At 41.0% G+C, this 19,573-nt stretch overlaps 2 protein-coding genes across 2 annotated transcripts; one reads left to right on the top strand and one right to left on the bottom strand.

The window, feature by feature from the left end:
* Positions 1 to 9,887: 9,887 nt before the first annotated feature.
* mrps18a (mitochondrial ribosomal protein S18A) lies at positions 9,888 to 15,331 on the top strand. Its single transcript, XM_026143001.1, has 6 exons — positions 9,888 to 10,116; positions 11,300 to 11,331; positions 11,618 to 11,722; positions 11,814 to 11,937; positions 14,612 to 14,684; positions 14,783 to 15,331. Exons 1-6 carry the CDS (start codon positions 9,969 to 9,971, stop codon positions 14,925 to 14,927), a joined length of 627 nt encoding a protein of 208 aa, XP_025998786.1. The 5' UTR covers positions 9,888 to 9,968; the 3' UTR covers positions 14,928 to 15,331.
* An 86-nt stretch (positions 15,332 to 15,417) lies between these two features.
* rsph9 (radial spoke head component 9) lies at positions 15,418 to 19,105 on the bottom strand. The gene is made up of 5 exons (XM_026143000.1): positions 18,576 to 19,105; positions 18,289 to 18,457; positions 17,949 to 18,078; positions 17,390 to 17,533; positions 15,418 to 15,679 (listed from the first exon to the last, which is right to left on the bottom strand). The coding sequence occupies exons 1-5, from the start codon at positions 18,800 to 18,802 to the stop codon at positions 15,519 to 15,521; spliced, it is 831 nt and encodes a 276-aa protein (XP_025998785.1). The 5' UTR covers positions 18,803 to 19,105; the 3' UTR covers positions 15,418 to 15,518.
* Between the last annotated feature and the right edge of the window lie 468 nt (positions 19,106 to 19,573).

The following is a 19,573-nucleotide window of genomic DNA, read 5'->3' as shown; positions in this document are numbered from 1 at the left end:
ATCCTCGTTGTCAGTGCCAGAGTTGAACACCCTCAGAAGGGCCGTGGCGGTGTCCTCCTTTCCATCATGCAGCAGTCCAGCCCTTCGAAATCCATCGGTGATCGTGGTGGTATTTCACACTTTTCCACGCTGTCAGATTCCACCTGTGGAGTTGAGCATAACTTGCTTTTCGCAAGTTTATTGCCGCTCGTCATTCACGCCTTCCGCTGAACGCGTAGCGCTACTTTGAAGTTTGTTTTTCGCGCTACTTGTACGGCACTATGTTGCCTGGCGGATGGACATGTGACCAACACACCACTCTTGAACCCCGATACAACAGCGGAACAAACAAAACAAATCGTCTTACGATATGACAAAAATCACGGACAATCCATAGAAAAGCTGCACCTGACAGGGTTCAAAGCTTGTGCAAAAAGTAACGGCTTATAGCCCGACAATTACGGTATATTACTTAAAATATTTTTATTTCAGGAACTAGGTTTTCCATTTGGGTGTTCATTCTGGTGAAAATTCTATGAAAAGGGGTGTAACTTCACCAGACTCTACCCCCTGATGCTTAGATGGGTCACTATTGCCAGAGTCAGCAGTCAGGCGCCATGGCAACTCATCTTATAAATGACAATGGTTTATAAAGCAAAGGAAAGCTATCGGGCCAAAGTTATCACAGGTTTGGGATAACTTTGGCCCGAGGTTTAATGAGCTGGTCTAATGAGCTGCTACAGGCTAAAACGGCGTAAAAAGAACATTGAGTTTGATCTATGTTCACAGTGTGGACACAAACATGGCTTCAAATGCAAATGCTCTTCCCTCCAAGTCTGATTGATGTGCAAATATGTCACTAAATGTTTGCTTCAAATGCCATACCAACTTTATGACAAAAAAAAGTATATAATGAAGGCAAAGCTAAATACTCCAGCAAACTAATGAAAGGAAATTTGGCTGCACATGTAATGGTACTGCTTACCTCATTTGTTACGTGACAACGTGTGGACAACCTTCTTAGCAAAAACCTCAGACGTTGATTGGAAACCATGCGAGAATGCCGCTGCAGGTGTCATAGCAACAGACACCAGTAGGAGGAAGTTAAAGGCAGCGACAGCCATGGTGGGAATCCAATTTGGGTAGTGCTGCACAAATCAGCACAGCATGAGATGACCCCGTATCACATTAGAACATCCTTCAGAGGTTCAATAAATCACTGGTTTACTTTTTTGTTGTTGTTCTTGCTCCTACAGGTGTAAAATCCTGCTTTTATTTAAAACAAATGGTGTAACAGGGATTCCAGGGCTGGGCTCTGTTTAATGTTGGGCATCGATCCAGATGGAAAACACGTTTATTGTTTCTTTATTCTACTAATCCTTCTCCCCATTCTCTTAACTGACTTTCTTATTAATAGCCACCATGGGCGAACCCTTTAAAAAGTCAAACGCATCTCATCCAGAGGAAACTTGGCTTCAGAAGGTGCAGGACCAGTTCTAAACTAAAACAAAAACTCTGCATCCCAGCAGGAAGATGAATGCAAAGGAGGAGAGTGCCGAAACTGTTTTTAAACAGTTCAAGAGGATCCCTAAGGAGTCGAGGAGCTGGGGTAACACCGGCATTGCAAAATGCATCAAAAGCCAAGAAGACCACAGGTTTTTCATAGAGTGTGTATGCTCGAATGAGAAAGACAGATGCACACTCAAGCGTGTGATTGTGTTTGAGCGTGCATGTGTATTTATGGATAGTTTGACTATGTGTGTGTGAGAGAGAGGGGGATAGAAGCCAGCTCTTGCATTTGGCCAAGTGTCAGAATGGGAAAAAGAGCCTCTTCAACGAGCGTGGAATTTGTTGAAGAATCTTGTGCTGTTTAGCACGTACACCCAGATAGACACGGGGGGTGGGGGGTGTTTCGATTTGAAGAGGTAACATTGCTGAGAGCGGGTTGTTGCTGCTTGGATGGGCAGAGATTCGTGTAACTTGCACGAAACCTTTACATAGCATCAGAAAGAAACCAATCCAATCTTTGATCTCCGCTCCCTAGTTGATAAAGCCTATATTTCTGTTTCCAGTTGCCTGCTCTAGTTGCTTTCTTTTCTCTTTACCTTATTTTAGAGCTGCAGAGACCTTACCAAACTCATTTCCTCGAAACGGTCTGATTGTGTTCAGTTGACTTCCTTGGATGCAACAGGCCTTACAAGTTAATCATCCAGGAAAGCCTCTTAGTGACAGCTATGCCTTAATTGCATACCAGACTGAGCCCATCAATTTGGACGCAGCAAATCCAAAATCCACAAATTCCATCTGCATGGGAATGAGTTATTCTGTCAAAACCCCTTGGTTCTCACTGAGAGAAATATACACAGAGCAGTATGAAACATGAGAAAGTCTTACTGGTCAGATTTGTATTAAAGGTGCCACCTCAAATTCTACTGTTCAGATCCCACGGTATCGCTAATACGACCCTCTTTGAGGTCTCCTTTTGTTTAGACTCTTCGGCAGAAGCTATCACCAGGGGCTTTCCAGCATTAAAAGCAAAACAAACAGTCCAGTGTGACAGTAAAAGGGGAAAGCATTGGACTGGGTTGGATTTATTTTTGCGAGAAGTGACCGTACCACTCTTCCTCATTCTGGTTTCATCTCGTTTGCTTATTCCATGCTGTGTTTTAGCAGTTTATCCAGGAAAGCTGGGCTGAAAACACTAACCTTTTCCACACAGCAATAACTTCCCACCATGACATCGAACCAACATTGCTTCAGGGTCCCTAAGCGCTTGCTGTGAAAATGTCAGACAAGCTCTTTTCATGTGAGGGAAATCCTATCTGATTTACTCCCCCTTCTTCCTCAGCTAAGGCGCCTATTTGTACAGGGCCATGTTTCATTTGAATATCAAAGCCGGTGAGGAGCTGGTCAGACACTTTAAATGACATTTTTTGGGCTTCTCTTGAGGAATGTGATTGCTTAAGTGCCCTCGACGGAGGGACCTGATCACAGACACAATGCATCCTTTGTCCCGTCAGTGTGACCGTAATCTCTATTTATCTACACTCTGAGCTCTGTGGATGAGATGAGCACAGAAGTCTATTTGCATCGCAGAGTGCGGCTTTTTTAAGCCTCACAGTTTAGATGGCATTTGAGAAATTGTTCACATTTTTGTCCATGAAACGGTGGCGCCACGATGGCGTACATGCTTCCGACATGACCTACTTGTCTTCACCATGCTTCATTCACCATTGATCACAAACCCAACTGTTGAGGAAATGCACAAGAGAGGCCCTGCTGAGATCTCTATTGCACTTCAAACTTGCTTATATTCAGCGCTAGATTCTCCCAAAGTCTAACAAACATGCTAAATTCATTAGCGTCTCATAAAACATTTACAGGGCTTACGTCTTCTGTGTCTCGTTGTGTGATTTGTGCGTGTGTGTGTATGGGTGACTGCACCTGCTTTGAATATGCGAAGAAAAAGGTAGACATTTTTGAAAGCTAACCTCATAACATTCACAAACACAATACTGGTAGAGTGAAACGCCTCCATATCTACTTTAAAGTGGTCCCAATGGTCCCAAATCACAATCCTCTACAAAAAAAAAAGTTAGTTTGCTACTCAGTTTTTTTGCAAACACATTAAAAACAAGCACGTAAGCTTGTTTTTAATGTGTTTGTTCTGAAAACAAACTACTAGACTCAATTCACTTAATTTTTTTGTATTGATATATGATGGTAAATCACAACAACAGTCACTTTACAGACAGAAAGACCCCAAATTACTAGACAGAAAACCCCCCAATAATTAGATGATGCCCAATGAACAAGTGCTTGTCGACAGTGGGAATGAAAGGGAAGAAACCTCTATCAGAACCAGGGTGAGGGAGGGGCAACCATCCGCCATGAGCAGTTGGGAGTGAAGGGAGCGAGACAAAACAAAAGACAAGTTGTGATAACTAATGATTAAATACAAGGTGGTGTGTAAGCACACAGGGAGTGAGAAAAGGTGAGTGAAGAAGAAACACTTATTGAATCAATGGATGCCCCCAGCAGCCTAGGCCTAATGCAGCACAATTAAGGAATGGTTCAGGGTCACCTGATCCAGACCTAACTATATGCTTTATCAAAAAGGAAAGTTTTAAAAGTCGAGAGGATGTCTGTCTCCTGAATCCAAACTGGGAGCTGGTTCCGTAGAAGAGACCCCTTAAAGGTGAATGCTCAGCCTCCCATTCTAATTTTAATAAGAACCACAAGCACTTGCGTTTCTGCTTGTCCTGCACGTCCAATGACATTGAAAGTTATGACAAAAAGTTCTTCATCTAATATCTTAAATATAAACTTAGCTGTCTTTTGCCTGCAGTATCCGATATTTCTCAAAAACTTGAGGCAACCTTGAGTTTCCATTGAGTGTTCCTGATCAAAATGCTGTAAGTATTTAGCCCCAAAGATGACTTTTTTAACCTTTACAAATATGCAACAGTGACATCCTGTTTAATTCACATCCTGTTTAATTTCAAAATGACCCAAATGTAGGACATACTATCATACAGGCATGCTGCATTAATAAATAAGGATTTTTAAATGTCTTGAATAGCAACACTGGAATGAGGCTAGAGAAGGCAACAAGAACAAAACAACACACAAATAAAGAAAGGAAGGAAGAAAACTGATACATAAGAAGAGTGATCTTTCAAAATAAATAATAGAAAAACTCAAAACCAAGATAGTGCCCCTAAGGGAGAACTCTAAGATGTCCCATGTAAGGAGTCCAAAGTCTTGGTGGATCATATGAAGGATGGCCCGAAGGATGTTCCAAATTGGCAGTGAATCAGTGACAGTGTAGACCCTTCAGGACCAAGGCAAGTGGAGGGTGGTGGGGACAGAAAACTTCTAGAGGCTGGATAGGAATCAAAAACCCTCATAAGGCAGAGACCCTCTGAGGGCAAAGCAAGCAGTTGGAAGGAAAGTTGTCAGAGGGGAGACAACTGGAGGTCAGGGCAGAATGCTAAATAAGCAGAAGGCTGGAAACCAGCCACCCTATAGTGCCTTGCAGACAGAGCAGACCTGCTCCTCAGGATCTGTCCTTGGCATGGGGTTGATGACAACAGGCAGACTTAGGGGTGTAGAGATTGGAAAACTGATTCAGATACAGGATGCAGGGTCGACGGAGGTGGACACCTCTGGGGAATATTTGGCAGGTCAGCCAAGTCTGAGGCACAGGAACTGTAGCCCAACTCAGAATGTGAGACATTAGTCGTCTCTGACCAAGGTACATCAAAGATGACCTACTCAAGGGGCAATGAGACATTGGCTGACTTTTTTGGCTGAATTAGACAGTCACTTCTGATTCATGATAGGTCAGAATGAGGACTCATTTGTGGTGGCGAGAGGCAATTACAAACTCAGTGGGAATAGTGGCTTGGCTTACTTACTGATGCAGATTTAGTCTCGGCTGACTCAAGAATAGTTTGGTGCTGGTTAATCCAAGAACAAGAGTTACTGACCAAAACAGGATGAGGTATTGCAAGACTGTGGAAGTGCCAGGCTTGGCATTTGCTGATCATGGCAGGAGCCTGTTAATGCACTTCACATGAAGTCAGACATCAAAATTTCCAAGTTCCCAGTCAGAATGACTCGAATGCCCCCTCAGATTTCCAAGTCTGGAAGTTGGAGCAGCTTCACCAGCCTTGGCAGAAGTGACCATAAAAAGTAATGCACTGAAAAAAGAGAGCTGTTGGAACAACTTGATTATATAATGTCAAATTGTAACACCTGATTTAATTAAGTTTAGAATTGGTACCTTAAGTTCACAAATCACATGAGTCAGACAAAAGTTACACACAGTGCACAATAAAGCCAACACGCACACTTACACTCACACTTTCACTGTCACTTACACTTCCAGTCAAATGTTTGGACACACCTTCTCATTCAATGTGTTTGCTTTGTTTTCATGACTATTTACATTGTAGATTCTCAGTGAAGGAATTACGGAATACAGAATTATGTAGTATACAAAAAAGTGTGAAATAAGTCAAAACATGTTTTATATTTTAGATTCTTTAAAATAGCCATCATTGGCTTTGATTACTGCTTTGCACACTCTTAGCATTCTTTCCATGAGCTCCATGAGGTCGTCACCTGAAATGGTTTGCCAACAGTCACCATCTCGTCTGGGTGTAGGTCAGGTGACCAGTTGGCCAGGCCATCTGGCTCAGCACATCATCACTCCCCTTCTTGGTCAAATAGCCCTTACACAGCCTGGAGGTGCGTTCGGGCTCATTGTCCTATTGAAAAATAACCCATATGGTTTGCATTTAGTTGCAAACCAGATGGGTGGGATGGTGTGTCGCTGCAGTGGCTATGGTAGCCATGCTGGTTCAGTGTGCCTTCAATTTTGAATAAATTCCCAACAGTGTCACCAGCAAAGCACCCGCACCATCACACCTCCTCCTCCATGCTTCATGGTGGGAACCATGCATGTAGAGATGATCCATTTACCTTTTCTGCAATACACAAAAACACGACAGGTGGAACCAAAGATCTCAAATTTGGACTCGTCAGGCAAAAGCATGGCTACTTTGAGGAATCTAAAATATCTAATCTAAAATCTAAAATATAAGATATATTTAGAGTTATTTAGCATTTTTTTCTTTGCTACATTATTCCATATACACTCAACAAAAATATAAACGCAACACCTTTGTTACTGCTCCCATTCCCCATGGGATGGACGTAGAGACCTAAAATTCATTCCAGATACACAATATAACCATCCCTCCCAAACAGTGGTCACAAATCAGTCCAAATGTGTGGTAGTGGGCACATCTGCTATATTGAGATAATCCATCCCACCTCACAGGTGTGCCACATCAGGATGCTGATCTGACATCATGAGTAGTGCACAGGTGTACCTCAGACTGCCCACAACAAAAGGCCACCCTGGAATGTGCAGTTTTGTCTCACACCAAAATGCCACAGATGCCACAAGCAATGAGGGAGCGTGCAATTGGCATGCTGACAGCAGGAATGTCAACCAGATCTGTCGCCCGTGCATTGAATGTTCATTTCTCAACCATAAGCCGTCTCCACAAGCGTTTCAGAGAATATGGCAGCACATCCAACCGGCCTCACAACCGCAGACCTCGTGTAACCACACCAGCCCAGGACCTCCACATCCAGCAGGTTCACCTCCAAGATCGTCTGAGACCAGCCACCCAGACAGCTGCTGGAACAATTGGTTTGCACAACCAAACAATTTCTGCACAAACTGTCAGAAACCGTCTCAGGGACGCTCAACTGCATGCCCGTCGTCCTCATCTGGGTCTTGACCTGACTCCAGCTCGTCTTCGTAACAGACTTGTGTGGGCAAATGCTCACATTCGATGGCGTCTGGCACGTTGGAGAGGTGTGCGCTTCACGGATGAATCATGGTTCACATTGTTCAGGGCAGATGGCAGCTGAGAATGTCCCAGTTCTTGCATGGCCAGCATACTCACCGGACATGTCACCCATTGAGCATGTTCGGGATGTGCTTGACCGGCGTATACGACAGCGTGTACCAGTTCCCACGAATATCCAACAACCTCGCACAGCCATTGAAGTGGAGTGGACCAACATTCCACAGGCCACAATTGACAATCTGATAGACTCCATGCGACGATGTGTTGCACTGCATGAGGCAAATGGTGGTCACACCAGATACTGACCGGTTCTGGGTCCCCAGACCCCCAATAGCGCAAAAAACTGCACATTCCAGGGTGGCCTTTTGTTGTGGGCAGTCTGAGGTACACCTGTGCACTACTCATGATGTCAGATCAGCATCCTGATGTGGCACACCTGTGAGGTGGGATGGATTATCTCAATATAGCAGATGTGCCCACTACCACACATTTGGACTGATTTGTGACCACTGTTTGGGAGGGATGGTTATATTGTGTATCTGGAATGAATTTTAGGTCTCTACGTCCATCCCATGGGGAATGGGAGCAGTAACAAAGGTGTTGCGTTTATATTTTTGTTGAGTGTATCTTGCTTCATATATTTGATGTCTTCAGTATGTACCTATAACATAGGAAGTAGTAAAAATAATAATAATAAAAAAAAAAACATTAAATGAGGTGTGTTCAAACTTTTGACTGGTAGTGTACCTTTCACCAGTTGTTCTTTGCTTTTTTTAAATTTGCACACTCAACATCGTTCTTCTGAGTTATCAGAAAGGCGACATATGCTTGAATTGTTCAACCAAGGACTTGACTTCTAGTGGTCAGAACTAATACCAAAAGTACCTCATTAGCCACTCTAGCTAGTGTAGTTTGTCATTACGGGGTGATCGTGGCTCAAGAGTTGGCAGTTCGTCTTGTAATTGGAAGGTTTGCCGGTTTGAGCCCCGGCTCGGACAGTCTCGGTCGTTGTGTCCTTGGGCAAGACACTTCACCCGTTGCCTACTGGTGGTGGTCAGAGGGCCTAGTGACGCCAGTGTCCGGCAGCCTCGCCTCTGTCAGTGCGCCCCAGGGCAGCTGTGGCTACAACTTAGTTTGCCATCGCCAGTGTGTGAATGGGTGGATGACTGAATGTAGTGTAATGTGCTTTGGGGTCCTTTGGGACTAAGCGCTATACAAATACAGGCCATTTGTTGGGTTATTTTGACCTCTCTAAGAAAAACCAATAATTAAATAATAATGATAATAATAAAAAAAAAACCCATTTTATTAGAGAAAACGTGCATTTAAGCAGCAGATTTTTTTTTATGTAACACTTATTACTAGCTTGGCTTGAAAGCTAGAACTTACCCTGAGGAAAGTTTTTTTTTTAACTTATCTCATGATGTAGGAGCAGTTAAGGGTTTCATCAAGGTCAAGGTTTTTTTAAACAGATAAAGCCTAGAGCAGAGAGTCTAAATGCTTAGAAAACAGCAAAGAAAGAAAGAAAGAAAGAAAGAAAGAAAGAAAGAAAGAAAGAAAGAAAGAAAGAAAGAAAGAAAGAAAGAAAGAAAGTGGACAATGGCATAGTGTTCAGATGCTAACGTTATCAAACATCAGATACTTTATCTTCCTCTTTATCTGTCCCCAAAGAGTCTACCTGTATCTTTTGCTTTCTGCTCAAAATGTTTGGCATGTTCTGTACAATACTTGTGTTGGTGTCTCTCATACTTCTACATCTGATGAGTACGGCTTGGATAGAGATGACCCTATCTCTAAAATCTAAAAAACAACATCAAAAGGATAAAAGCATTGAGAGGATCCAAAAACACATGCTGTGGTTTAGACTAGGCGTTATTTGTCCTTCCTCTAGGACATTGAGTTTAAATCTTCCTTGAAGGCAATTGACTTGTACTGTTATACTAGATCTCTCTCTGGGTTTAAAAAAAAATCTCTGAAGCACGCTGCCCCGTTTTGCTGGTTTTCTCCTGTGTATTAGATAAATTGCATACATATCAGCGTGGCATGTCTTTATTGATTTTTCTCTTGTGTTTAATTTTGCCTGATATTCTGCTGCTGTGTTGTTTGTGGGTTAATCTATTAGTTAGATTTCAATCTCAGATTGCGTTTTGTCATCCTTTGAGGCTATAGGCTTACATTTCATGAAGGTTCATAAATCTAGGAATTAATCTCATTGGACTTGAAAATTTATTTACTTTTGGATATAAAGCTTTTTTATAAAAGTCGCTTATTAAAAAAATAACAAGGTTATCCAAAAGTAACAACATATAAAGCTTTTTTAAAGTCAGTTATTAAAACAACTAAAACAAACAAATGTCATACACGAACATGGGAACAAAAATGTACAATGATATTTCTGTAGTTGTGTAACCTGTGGGATTCCCCCCCCCCCCCCCCTTTTTTTTTGTCCCTCTTAGATGTAATAAGCGGTTTTCGCCATCGGTGTCGCTCTTTTATTCTCGCGAGAATAACAGACAGGAAGGAACCGCCATTAAAATGTAGGAGAAGAAGAAGAAGAAGAAGACAGGAAGGAACGAAGGAGAAAGTCAAGAATTAAACATGGCAGCCCGCAGTGTGTTCAGGTCTCTCTGGACCTCATTTGCGGGCTTAAAACTTGAATCCAGAGGCACCAACTTGAGTTCTTTAAGGACGATAAGTGTTCCTCAGCTTACTTCTTTAACTATCCAGAAAAGGGGGATTCGTCAAGGTGAGACATGTGTGCAAACGTTACAGCTTTAGCCTGTCGGTGGGATAACTAGCATGTTTTGCTAAATACACCGCATGTTTTTCATTTCCTATCACTTATAGGACACGCTATTCTCCTGTTGTGTTTTCCAATAAAGAGACAATACATTAGTTAAATGATGACGACCACATCTGCGTGAAACGTCAGTCGGCAGCGTCTGAAGGTGTTGACTTTTCAGTTAACTTTCCTGAGGCTTATGCCTTATGTACTGCAAGAACTTCTGAAACCTTTAAGGAGCTTCTTTTTTCAGCTTTCTAACAAAGTTATAGAACCCATTAAAATAATTTAAAAATGTCAGTAAGATTGCGTTGAAAAATCCACATTTTACCAAAATCAAAAACAAGCCTAACAGCATATTCTAATACAGGTACTACATTCATCAAAACAATCTCAACAATTCAGCACGTGCATAAATATTATATAATATGCATTAATATAAAGATTAGTTGTTCATCTTTAACAACTAACTTTATGATAGTTAAAATGAATGAACTTCTTTCATTTTCGGAATTAAAGGAAATTATAGATATCTAGTTTGAATTTGGTAGACCCAAGACGGATCAAACAGAGTAAAATATTACTTTGAAACTAGTAATGTAAAGATTTTAATATTGCATTGTAAGAAGTTGTAGTCATCTGTTCTCACATTAGAATCAAGAAATGCAGATTTCTGTAGCTTTAACCAGATGTGTTAAAGCTACAGGAATAGCTTTAACAGTTAATGAAAATAGTTTGAAAGATCAATTCTGTTGATAGTTTTGGAGTTAGTAGTTGAACGAGTAATATTGATTGTTGACTAAAATGAAAAAGCACTGTTTATATCTACAATTACAGACTAGTAAAACTTGAATCTAGGATTTTTATTGTCAATTACAATGTCAGTGTGGAAACCACTTTTGTTTCCACTATGCAGTAGTTGGCACTGTCACCTCACAATGATTGTGATTGGTGGTCTGTATCTTGGTGTTAGCCCTGCGACAGACTGTCCAGGGTGTACTAGGACCTCTCACCCCATGACTGCTGGGCTCCAGCCTCAGAGCATCCTACTTTGGAATAAAACAACATTTAATACATGAATTAGTGAAATTCAACTGCCAAATTAAAATTTAATGTAAAGTCTGATGTTTCATAATGTCTGTTGCAGTGGTGGAGAAGCAAGATGGTAAAACAACAAATGTAAGTAAAGCTCAGAACCATTCAAAATTTTATTGTTGTGAAGTTAAATAATTGCAAAACTTTTTTTTGAATCATCATTGTTTTGGATAATTACACAAAACATTTTGATGTATTTTAATAAGGCCTAATATAAATACGTAATAAACTCTGTAACCAGCAGTGAGAGACCATGTTGGAGTTGAGGAGTATTATTCCGCACTTGTAAATAAATAGCAAATGCTATTAGTATAATAAAAATGCTTTGATTCTGATAAAGTAACTGTCATATCTCTTATTTTTATGTTAGATTGAAGGACAAATTCTGGAAGTTCCAGTCGGAGCACAGCCTCCAAATCCCACAGCCAAGTGTCCAATCTACAGATGGAATCTGCAGAACAAATACAACTACACAGTAAATACTTTCACTGTTATTAGTGACATTATTATTAATATTACTGTATTAGCCTGATTTTCTCTTTCTTTTTTGTATTTTCCCTTCCCAGGATGTCTTGTTGCTCAGTCAGTTCATCAGGTCAGATGGAGGGATGTTGCCCAGGAGAGTCACTGGTCTCTGTCCAGAAGAGCATCGCAAGATTGCCATTTGTGTACAGATGGCTCACAGAGCAGGTCAGTGGAAGTCCTGCTGTTGCGCTTTAAGTTTTTAAGTTACCCATCAGTAGCACCTCCACAGCTCTAGACACGTGTCATATATCATGAAGCCTCCTTGTACTTTCTTTCCACCTGCAAGTGGGTTATTTAGTTTACTCAGATAAAATAAATACAAAGGTTAATAGCCACTTTGTCTGAGTCTATTTTTAATTAGCTTGGGTTCAGCGGAGTGACTTTTATGTGTCCTTTATTTAGCAAGGTAAAAATGTTTGACAATAAAAATGGTCTTTTTCAAAACAGATGTAGCCAAGAGGGCAGCAAATTGTAACAAATGTAACATAGCAGTTATATATAGACATTTTAAGAGGCCAGACAGGAATGAATTGATTATAATGTTGGTGCAGTAATGCAGCACTTGCAAAACAGGTCACAAGAAACAAAAGAATTTAGTGTTTGGCAGTCAGTCGTTTTTTAAGCACGGTAAGGGAACAAACTGTACACTGATCATGATTTTCATACTTTTCCTGAGCCTGTCAGAGTATTTCTGCTGCATTAAACACGCACGAGGGGTCAGAAGATCACAGCATAGTTAATTCTTGGCTTTTTCTCTTGCTTTGAGAGATTTCACCTGAGTACACAATTTTGAAACCCCTCTAAGTCTTTCTGCTAAAGATTTATGTGCATTTTGTTAATACCCAGTCATCATGCTGACTTGTTGCTAATGAATCTAATGAATTCCTAATGAGTGAGAAATTCCACCTGTTGGACCCTTCCAACATTTTTCCTGTTTTAATATAAAACATTGATATAGTCATTGTGATACAACCCACTATTTTTCAGGGCTATCAGTTATCTTATATGGATGAATACTAGCAACATGCATTACTATATAATATTTGTTGGTAATTCCATTAAAAGACGGCAGAGAGATGCAGTTCAGTGAGTCCTGTTATTGGAGGGAGAGCCTAGCAGACACTGAATGGCTCTAGCTGCCTGTGTCAACAAATGCAACTGTGTCCTTAACTCCAGTATTCAGGTGGATGAGTTGTTTTAAAAACAAGTCTGGTCATGAAATTTCCTCTCTGCTAAATATTTCACAGTTAGTATTATTACAATAAAGTAGAAGTGATTTGGAACGACAGAAAATCAGATATGAACTGATAGGCCATGTAAAATTAGAGTGGGGTTATGGGATGCTAAGGCACTTACTGCACTGAGGTCAAATCAACTTTCTGCAGAGTACTCACTACAGACCTCCAAGCTTCATGTGGCCTTCAGATAAGCTCAAGAACAGTGTGTAGAGAGGTTCATGGAGTGCGTTTTCATGGCCGAGCAGCTGCATCCAAGCCTTAAATCACCATGCTGTCTGGCAATCCGATGGATGAGTCTGGGTTTGGTGTTTGTCATGAAACCAGTACTTGTGTGACTGCATTGTGCCAAGTGTAAAGTTTGGTGGAGGGAGGATTATGGTGTGGGAGTTGGTTTTTTTTTTTTAGGAGTTGGGCTTGCACCCTTAGTTCCAGTGAGAGAAACTCTTGATGTTTCAGCATCCCAAGACATTTTGGACAATTTCACTCCCCAACGGGGCAGGGATAGCTCAGTAGGTGGAGTGGTGGCCCCGTGATCGGAAGGTCGGGGGTTCGATTCCCCTGAACAGCTACCCTGAGGTACCCCTGAGCAAGGTACCATCCCTACACACTGCTCCCCGGGCGCCCAATTGCTGCCCACTGCTTCACTGAGTGAATGGGTTAAATGCAGAGAGGAATTTCCCCACGGGGATCAATAAAGTACACTTTCTTTCTTTCTTTGTGGGATCAGTTTGGGTTTGACCCCTTCTGGTCCAACATGACTACTCACCAGTGTACAAAGCAAGGTCCAAAAAGAAATGGATGAGTGAGTTTAGTGTGGAAGAACTTGACTGGCCTGCGCAGAGTCACCTCACCCGACAGAACACCTTTGGGATTAGAGTGGAGACTGTGAGTCAGGCCTGGTCGTGAAACATCAGTGTTTGACCTCACAAATGTGCTTCTGGAAGAAATGCCCAAAAATTCCCATAAACGCTCTTAAACCTTGTGGAAAGCCTTCCGAGAAGATTTGAAGCTGTTATAGCCGCAAAGGTTAGGCTGACGTCATATTAACGCCTATGGATTAAGAATGAGATATCCTTGAGTTCATATGCGTGTAAAAGCAAACAAGCGAATACTTTTGGCAGTACACTGCATTTTCTTTGTACTTTTCAAAATCAAGCACAAATAATTTTAACTTTTGAGTTCTGTTTATACCTTCATTTTACAAAGCATCACAGCTTGTTATGAAAGGTTTGAATTTGACACTGCCTAAAGGCAAATAATTGTGCAACCTGGACCAAGACATGATAGTAGGGTTGTAAACTTGTTCTTGCTTGTTCCTCAAGTCTTTTATTCATTTTAGAACAACCTGAATTTGTCTGCTTCACGTGTTTATCATCTACTACGCAGACGATAAACACTGTCAGCTGTAACATTACATTAAATGAAAACTGAGCAGTAATTTGGTGACTGTAATGACAGTGAGAAGTAAATCTTAATGTGTCATCAGTACATTGTCTTTTATAACTGTCTTTTGAGAGTTTGTAACAGTATTTATTTTTTTTTAATACAAGTACTGAGAAATTTAAGTTAATAAATGCATCTTGTTATTTTGTGTGTTCAAGGTCTGCTTCCTGACCATAAACCCAAACTTCCAGAAGACCATGTCCCAAAGAGACCCAAGCCCAAACTTAACAGGTGACGCATGTATCTATGTCTGCATATGCTTTTTTTTCAGCATTTGTATCCAGCGCAGTGCTGTTAATAATTCCCCTGCACCTCTGTTTGTTGTACAGATACCTGACTCGCTGGTCCATTGACTCAGTGAAACCCATCTATAAAACTGGACTGAAGTGGTGTAAGAAGCGTATGCCTGTTGGCCACCCAATACTAAAGAACAATGTGCGTTATGGTGTCAAGCCCTTGTACATAAAACACTGAAGGACCAAAAGCCTGAAAGATTGGTACAACTGGAGGAAAGTGGGTGGACCCATTTATTCAGGGATGAAACCACCAGATCCCTGACTGCTAACCTTGACCGTTGTCATACGGTTCTGAGAAGGGAGGAAACAATTCCTAAAAGCTTCATCCATCTGTGTTTATTCTAACTTTTGTTTATTAAGCTGAGTCACTCTTTTAATGAATCACACTCAGACCCACCCGACACCATCTATTCTGGCTGTTGCTTTTCAAAAAAAAAAAAAAAAAAAGAAACTCTTGAAGGAAACCTGCTGACAACTTAATGCAAGCAACAACCTGATCAGTGTTACAGTTTCAAAGTAGGTGGTATGGTGACTGTGTATACTCAATGCAACACAGATGTGAAAATAAAATATGTGTGTTTACTCTGCCTCTCAACATGTGTTTACTGTGTAGGCACGGCCTTTGTGAATTGGAAGTAAACACAACAAAAAGTCTGTAGACACTAAACTGAGTGTACCAACCTAGTTTTATTTGTTTTATAATACAACAAGATCTTAGCAGATTTTGGTTTTGTGAATTACTGAGAGTATGCAGCTTGAAAAAAAGCTTTTATAGCATGAAAGGAAGGTCCAAATTCTTGGTCCCGTCACCTATATAGATGTATCCATGCTGTGGTGTCATTGGCACGTGGTAGAAGGTCAGGCCGAACCACAGCAGACTGCGAAGCACGCACACTTTTCTTGCGAACTCAAACTGAAGACTCCAAGATCCTAGACACAAACACACAAGACTTGTAAACAGTTAATAGGAAAAGCAGGACGCTGCTAAATTATGTTCTCCAACAGAACCGTGAAGCTGAGCTGAAATAAAGGCTAAACACTAATCTTTGGAAATCTTACACTATTCAGCCAGAGGATACACCAATGAATCACGCTTTTGTGCTTTTAATGTCTATAGTCTAACCCGTTTGCCAAGTATGTTCGGGGTGTGACCATGAACGCCAAGAACCTAGGGAATTAAAACAATGATTTAATTGGACCTGCTACTATGAAAACGTGATTACATAAAAGAGTTTAAAGGCCAATATTTAAAAAAAAAAAAAAAGTTGCAATTTTCCTGTTTCTGGATTTGATTTCAAAATATGATGCAACTAAAAGTAAAAAAACCCACGTCAACAGTATGTAATGTGCGTAGCAGAAGGCGAAACAAACTTAAATCAGGAGCTGGAAGCGGTTTGAGGGATGGTTAAGGAAAAGGGGGAGAGCCCAGCTTTGGGTCTCAGAGGAAAGCACCTGTCTTTTGGTGGAGATACATGATCCTGTTTTTCCCCTAGTGTCCCGTTAAGAAATGTTAACTCTTTATCCTTTCAGGCAGGAACATGCAATCCGCTGCAGTGAGCGTGGCACTGAAACAGCTGTGTGCTGTCTGCTTTAGACATGATGCAGCTGACATCCGCATCAACACAAAGAACACACACCGACTTGTACACATGTGGAAGCTCTCTGTCAGACATCTGCTGCATGTTTGGTTAAGGGTGCTAAACCTTTTTTTCTCTCTCTCCCTCACACACCCTGTTAAATCCAGACACTCACTCTTTACATTCACTCTGGTCTGGAGCATATCCAGTCGCTAACCTCGCAGACATGACTTTGCATGTCTGCTTTCACATTATTCTTTGCACAGTGTTCACTGTTGATGTTTTCCTGCTATGTGTGATAGTTTTTTTCCCCAATAATGTGCAGCCAGGATTATCATGTCATGCTTTCTGCTACATTGCCACATAATGATAGATGGTAGTAGTCCGTAGATGATATTATAGTTTGAGTTTGACTCCCATCCAAATGTGAGAAAATTCCATTAATCATGCAACATCAGTTTGGTTGGTGGTCCTATTTTACTGGTTTCTCTCCTGGTTCTCATTTTCCTCTCTCCCCTCAGGAATTGTTTATGGTAGAAGGCCAAAATCAAATTAATGTGCACCAAATCCTGTACTCAAAGCCCAGATATTCCAAATCCAAAAAGCCTGAGTGTCAGACCAAAGCATATAAACTCTGGGTAAGTAGACACAGGGAAATTCTTCTAAGCATATATTCCCAAAAATCCTTCCCATGTGGCTGGTATGTTAATGTCAGACGGTTTTAGAGGTTTGTGTTTATTGGTAGCCTCACTTGAACCACCGTTTTACTGGTAAAATTATGCAATTTGTTTCCACTTGGAAGAAGACCCTTATGGTTTTCAAACAGCTGAATCACCACAAGCGTTTTCTGTGAAAATCACCCCTTGTAATGTAGCACAGCAAATGGAACACATGTTAACGTCAAATCACCGCCCAATTCTGCTGAGATCAGTTATAAAATAAGAGCAATTAGCAGAAAATGAAATACTTGTTAAAAACAAATCTTAGGACCTGCACTGTTGAATTTATGCAATGAAAAAAATGTGACTGTGTGTTCAGGACAGATTAAGCTCTGTAGTGTCACCTTTCGGAATGTCATCACTGAGTGCATCCAGATAGTCCATTGCTGGGTTCCAATCACCCATGTCCAGGGCAGATTTCTTCTTATTTTTTGATTGTCTGAAGTGAAGGAAATTGTCAAGCTTCCTTGCTTCTGCCTCAGACAGACCTGAAGAAAAAAAAATCACACAATCTTGCCCATGTTTTACAAAAGATACAACAAAATACTGTATTTGTTGTTGATAAATGCAATAACATGTCATTTTGTATGACATCAACGTTCACCATCATGTTGGCCCAAAGGTAACATGAAAAGGAATAACAGAAACAATGCACTTGTTTTAGTAGCCAAAAGTTTGTTGGCTGGCAAACTTAAGACAAGCCTTTCATGTGCCTTCTTGACTAGGGGAACATTATGGGTGCTGCAAGGTTTCAATCCATTACAGTGCGTTACCAATGCTGTTCTTGATGACCGTGGTCCTCCCAACTGCCTTCAGATCATTAAGAGACTGTTCATTTCTTTGTAAGTGAAGTGAAGCAAGGGGATCAAATTGTTATTTCCCCCACAGTATATACATATTTACCACAGAAGCTGCGGTTGAGCTGGACAAGACCACGTGGACTCTTGATGAAGGCACCACGAGGCACCACAGACACTTCTGCATCGATCTGATGAACGGACACTGCCAGTCTTTTTTCCTCAGTTACTGTTATCTGTAACCAATATAAGCCAGAAAAAGAAGAAGAAAACAAAATCAAACATTTGTCTTGTTTTTTTTACATTGTGTTCAGTTTGGTTGCATGTAGATTCTTGTTTGAATTCATTGCATCATCGAACACTGCAGTAACACTGAATGGAACAGGAAAACACTTCATCCTGTAATTCAATTCACTGTCTTACTAAACAGCACTGATCACACTTACCACTGCCTTCTCATTTACAGGCTCATTTCCCTTTCCTTGCCTGTGGATCTCTTGATGTTCATACACAAATGACGGGTCTCCCATGAAGCGACCCTTTGTAGCTTTGGACACTTCCTCTATCATAGCGTCTGAGGCAGGGGGAAGTAGGAACCAGTCCATGCAGTTCAAGCTGGAGTTACCACCACAAAATAGCAGCCCAATGGTATATCTCACGATCTTAATAAATAAATGTACAGTGGCTAAAATTAAAAATAAAATAAAAAAGACACTTGAAGCGGATGTCTTACCTATACAGGTTCTTTTTGTCTTTCATCTCATCTTCTCCTCTCCCCTGAGCAATAAAATAAACCCCATTAATTCCTAATATTTTACCCCAAAACAACACTCGACTGAACTTGTAGTTTTTCTTCAGGAGCACTAAGGAAGACTCCAGGGCGGTTCTTTGCTCGAGGGTTAAAATATGTCCACTACCAGCAACGAGCTCCAAAGAATAATACAACGAATTTGAGTCCATTATGTAACAGCTACAAGCTTTTACAAAGTCGTTTTCAATTAAATTAACGTGTTTTTTCCGACTATTTGTTAGCTAAAATAACAGCTAAAAAGCCCTACAGGTCGTGTCTTTGCACTCTAATGGCAACAAACACAGTTGCCATGGTTACGCAGGGTTATTCGCTCATCGTGTTTATTTACTATTTATAACCCCCCCCCCCCCAAGTGTTTCGTGCCTCTACGGGACATAACGATTAAAACAGACACGAAACATAGTTCATGTCGGGCGTGTTTGCTTATGATGTTTCCATAAACCAGACCACGAGCGACTGACGTCATCAACTCAAGTGTGTGCGTGCTAGCAGCGGTTCGGGGTGAAGCAGGCGGATAAAGTGCATAAACTTATAAATGTCAACCTGTCTGAATATGGTCGAGTTTGTGCCGGAGGGAAGATTTAATGAAAGCTTTCCGTCTTAACTCTTGAGACAGGTATTAACACACAAAAACATGTCGGAAGAAGAGCCAAGTAAACTACTGTGTCCTGGCTGCTGGCGGATTGATTTATTTTCTGTACAAGCAGCAAGTAAAAGTGTCTTAACCGAAACTTTACACAGGGCGTCACAGAAGCCATTTTTACTCAGGTGTTACTAATAACATTAACTTGGCCTCTGTACCTAAATAGAAAAACATCCTGTCAGCGTGAATGCTTTCATTAAGATCTGGTCATGCTGCAGTACTGTAAAAAGTATTGTAATATGACTATTAACATGTAAAATGGGTACATTTGGTTGGG

Source organism: Astatotilapia calliptera, chromosome 15 (assembly GCF_900246225.1).
Source record: "Astatotilapia calliptera chromosome 15, fAstCal1.2, whole genome shotgun sequence".
In the NCBI taxonomy this organism is placed as follows: domain Eukaryota; kingdom Metazoa; phylum Chordata; class Actinopteri; order Cichliformes; family Cichlidae; genus Astatotilapia; species Astatotilapia calliptera.
The sequence above is the reverse complement of the archived record's forward strand: the minus strand, read 5'-3'. Positions and strand labels throughout refer to the sequence as shown.